The sequence below is a fragment of the Poecilia formosa genome, unplaced genomic scaffold, assembly GCF_000485575.1.
Source record: "Poecilia formosa unplaced genomic scaffold, Poecilia_formosa-5.1.2 Scaffold349, whole genome shotgun sequence".
Classification (NCBI taxonomy): Eukaryota; Metazoa; Chordata; class Actinopteri; order Cyprinodontiformes; family Poeciliidae; genus Poecilia; species Poecilia formosa.
In genome coordinates this window covers 373,258-377,904 of record NW_006800288.1, presented here as the reverse complement: position 1 = coordinate 377,904, position 4,647 = coordinate 373,258, and the positions used below count along the sequence as shown (strand labels likewise).

Here is a 4,647-nt window from a genome sequence, read left to right as displayed (position 1 = left end):
CATTTAACTATTGAAATGCCCACATAACTGATCCGTGTTCAAAATGTGGTGTTTTTTTTTCCGTATATGTTTTCATATATATTTTTCCTCCATTATTTTCAGGAATAAAATAAACACTCATGTTATAAGGGTTTTCTCACCGGGCTTGTAGCTATGAACATTTTTCAATTTTCATGGCCTTCATGAAAATTGATTATTTATTGAAAAATAAATCGTCTTGCCAAAGATCATTATTACAACGGGTAATGAAAATAACATAGTATTAGATTCACAAGGATCAAGAGTTTAATATGTTTGAGAGAAATAGAAATCATAATTAAAATGGTTTTTTTAGAATCTGTATTCAATGTAGAATAATTCAACCCAAGTTTGATGAGTTCATATACTGTGGTCTTCATAATCAGCTTAACCTCAGTTGGAGTGTGTATTAAAAGATGATTGAAAATGGTATTTATATATGTTTTGTGTCTCCTTCTGCTGACTGATACCTTTGAATAATTACATCACTTGATCTTTAGAAACCTCTGTGTCCCGGGGTAAAAATCTGTTTTAGCCAAGTTCCAGCTTGGATTTTAAAAGGTCTTAGTTGTCTTCATTACAAAATTCATATTTTTACAAAGGTGTGCAGACTTTTTCTTCCATCCAGTGTGTGATCTATGGCATTTGCTATCGTGATATATACAAAAACAAGCCATGCCCACATAACACACAGCATAAAGTTAGGCTATCCTCTAAATTCCATCGCTTATCACAATATGTTATTGGTTCAACATAAAAGAATAATGTTCCCAACTATTATTTTCCCACTGAGGAGGCTTTGTGTGCTTTTTCTTCCACCGTGTATTCTTCTATATCTGGGCCATGCCTGAGTCAGGATTTTCAAAGCTGACTCAGAGTCAGCATCGTGGACCGATTCATCTCGTCTGTGCGTGGGGCGCTGTGGGAGTTTTGTTGTCCACTTTAAGAATGTCTTCTTGTTGTTTTCACACAGAACTGCCTCTGATTTCCAGTCCATGTTAGGGTAAATGTCCCTAAGAGTTTAGTTCCTGGTTTTCTTGCCCTTGTTCTCATCAGCTGCTCCTCCATTACAAATGTGTGCAAAACTTTGTCAATATTTCACTAATGTTGAAGAAACATATTTTTGCAATTGTGCTGTTTCCATTAATTAAGAACCACAATTAAAATCACACATGTAATGAGTTTTAATTGTTGCATTTCCATTAAGTGAATCTTTTTAAGAAATATTAGATTGTGAAATTATACGGTCAATGGAGACATAGACATACTTACCTTATCTCCTCTAAGGCCTCGATCTCCAAGTCGACCTGGCATTCCCTGTGAAACACAGCAGACAAGCAGATATATGAATGAACTATCCAGAGGACATTTTTTATTCTTTAATGTAGTTCTCATTAGGAATCCTCACCTGTTTTCCTTCAGGGCCAACGGGTCCAGGTGGACCCTGATAATCAGAATAAAATATGTGATTAATCTTAAGTTTTTGGTTTCTGCCAACCTAAGATAAAGTTGATACTAATCCAGAACTCACCTCAGGTCCTTTGGGCCCACTGAAGCCTGGTAACCCAGGGTTACCTGGTTCTCCCTTGTCTCCTCTCTGACCCTGTTGAACAGCAGAGATGTGGCTGTCTGTCACATGGATCACATGTACGATATTGTATTTGTGTTCGAAAAGGATTCAGTGAGATTACGCCATAGCTACACTCAGCTACGCCCTGGATGAAAAAAAAATCTGAGGAGAAAATCCTCTGGCCTGCGCTCAGAGATTAAAACTCATATTTACAGACAACATGCAGAGCCGAGGACAGGTGTGGTCTTCTATCGACCATATCTATCATCTCAGTCAGTAATGCTGGAGTGGCTTAAAGGGCCAGTACTATGTTTACCAGCCACATAGTGCTGTTTCATAACACAATCAAGGAACTATGTTGACTTCATTTGTTGTAACAATGCTATATATATCAAATATGACTTAAAAAAAATCTAACTTTGCAATTTAACGCCTTGAAATTGGGCCTCTGTCTCTTTAAAAACTCCTGCTCTTTCTGAAACTCCACCTTCAGGAAGTCATTATGATTAATCAGACTAATTGTTTCAGGGCTTTCAGAAATAGAGACATGTGGAATAGTAGACCCCTTGTGGACAGTTCTGTTTTACAAAGAATAAAAAATATTTGCAACTTTAACTTTAATCAAATTCTAGCAAACTGTGGAGAAAAGGAACAACAGAGTTGAATAACTAACCTTTGAAAACATCTTTTTTTAATATTTGTCCGTGTGATGAGGTCTTAATAACAACTATGTGTAAAATGCTTCCAGTTGCGATACTCATACAGAGATCTAAGGATTCCAGGTGAGAATTCTTTATGTCTGTACCTAGGCTTGATTCATGCTGCGACACACAAAATCCCACATGCATATATAAATTTCACCTTATCGGATGACTCTGACTCACCAACAACCATATCTATCATCTGATGCACAACCCAGGAGGCGGTCCGGTTCCACCCGTTACCTGTGCCGGGCCTCATCTTATATCAGCCACAGCCATTTCTGACTCACTCTGGGAGAAGACGACTCCTTCCAGCTCAGAGCAACGTTCCCTCCAGGCATCCATCACAATCTGACACCAGGTTTCTTAAGTGTCCTTTAGAGCTTTTCGATGCGTCCCCCACAACTCCTTCACAACTGCGTTTCATATTTATTATTTTTTTCTAAGACATGTAGAGTATCTGCTGCAGCACAGGTTGTGTTATTTGTGTTTTTCAGCTACTTTAAAGGCGTAGTAATATGTATTGTTGAGAACTTTTTGGATGATTGTTCAACTTTGTTCTGGATAACAAAGATTTTCTTGTCTTCTAAATTAGTTGCAGAGTTTATGAAGCACACCAGAACACAAATGTCAATGTTTAGATGGACTGCCGTTGAAGCTGTAGGAAGTTACTCACCGGCGTTCCAGGGAGTCCTGACTTTCCAGAAGGTCCCGGCTCGCCCGGCTTACCCTGGAGTGTAAAAATGAAAAAACAAGTGAAGCTGACGGTGATGAAGAGCTGGAGAAATGACGCGAGTGTCGGTTGTTAATGACCCTGATCTATCAGTCTGCTTGACTCTGTTGCTGTCGTCTGCATCAAACACTCACCGGCTCTCCTCTTGGTCCAAGAAGTCCCTCGGGGCCAGGAGGGCCTTTGGGGCCCTGCAAAACAACCATCAATGTTTAATTTCATCCTTTCATTAATGGGAAAACCTCTATGCTTCAAGTTTTAATGACATACTTGTCCAAAAGAGTATTGCGTCTCTCCTGCCTGAGGGTTCTTGTGGAACCCTGAACAATTGGTCTGTAGTTGGGGAAAATGATGTGATGCAGAAAATCCTAACTACAGTTTAAATGGATAATAAAATGGAAACTGTTTGCAGTTTGGGAAGTGTTCACCAGAGGTATTGTTTCTGATGTTTTGAGGTTTTTTTTTTCTTTTTCTTTTTTTTGCTCTCTTTCTGCTTTAAGTAATTGGGAGTCTGGAGGAGTTGGCAAGCATTTCCCTTTGTTGTGTTTAGAATTTTTATGAGTTCTGGTGATCCGCCCTCATCTTTGCTGGCCTTGCATTTGCCGTCCTAATTAGTTTATTTCATTAGATTAAAGTGGATTGAAAAAGTATTTACATCCCTGAGGCCATTTCACATTTTGGCAAACCTCAGTTTGTTTTTTGTTTTTGTTTTGTTTTGGTTTTTTTGGCTGGGGGTTGGATGTTATTTATTGGACCAACACAAAGCGGTGCACAGACGTACAATGCTCTATGTTTCCAGCAATCTGCTGGATTTCCTGAGATAGATTTTTTTAATAATTTGAAGAATAAGCTGAGTATTATGCACTAATTAATAACTAGGATAAATTGGAATGGACTGAAATTACTTTTTTGTGTAAAATGCCTCAAAATGACATTTCCTGTGAATTGGCACTTTATAAATGAACTGAATTGAAAAGGTGTATTGATTTTTTTCATCTGCAGCACATTGTATAAAAGTCCTGTATCTGTATGTGAGTAACTTTAACACCAGCTCTGCTGAACAAAATTTTCCAAACCTCCTTTCCCGGTTTGCCGTCACGTCCTGCCGACCCGGGTTTCCCATCCTCTCCCTGTGCGGAACATTAGGAAAAACGCACAGTGAACAAAAATAGTTATAACAGTTACAGAACAGTGGCTATATAAAATAAACCATCATTTACCTGGAAGCTATAATGAAACCTTGAGCCAAGTCCACACTACCGAACATTACCTATTAAATTTTGCCTTCAGGGTGACAGTGTGCAGAGATTTCACCTGACTGACAGTTGATGGCAGCAGCTAAGCAGTGCATTGTCTATAACAACACTTTGCACTGTCTCTAATAAGATATCTGCAGTGTGGACCGGCGGGGCCCGCTGTGGGGCCCACTGCGGGGCCCGCAGCCTGGCCGCTGCGCTGCCGCTCCCTGAGAATCTGTCAGTAATGAGCCGTGCCATTGTTCATGTCTCTGTGGCTCCAAGCTTCCTGCTGGGGTGTGCTGAGCTGTGTTAGTGACAAAGCAGCAGGTGTGCTGCTTCTTCTAAAGGAGGCATGGGAATGTGTGTGTGTGTGTGTGTGTGTGTGTGTGT

At 39.7% G+C, this 4,647-nt stretch overlaps 1 protein-coding gene across 2 annotated transcripts in view; it reads right to left on the bottom strand.

Annotated features, from left to right (window-relative positions):
- col22a1 (collagen, type XXII, alpha 1) overlaps positions 1-4,647 on the bottom strand; it is a 69,937-nt gene that overhangs the window by 4,755 nt on the left and 60,535 nt on the right. For both annotated transcript variants that reach the window (XM_007574319.2, XM_016661914.1), the window contains 6 exons: positions 4,096-4,149; positions 3,157-3,210; positions 2,966-3,019; positions 1,550-1,621; positions 1,427-1,462; positions 1,291-1,335 (listed from right to left, as the gene is read on the bottom strand). In XM_007574319.2, the coding sequence (XP_007574381.1) occupies positions 1,291-1,335; positions 1,427-1,462; positions 1,550-1,621; positions 2,966-3,019; positions 3,157-3,210; positions 4,096-4,149 (315 nt within the window). The remainder of the gene's footprint in view (positions 1-1,290; positions 1,336-1,426; positions 1,463-1,549; positions 1,622-2,965; positions 3,020-3,156; positions 3,211-4,095; positions 4,150-4,647) is intronic.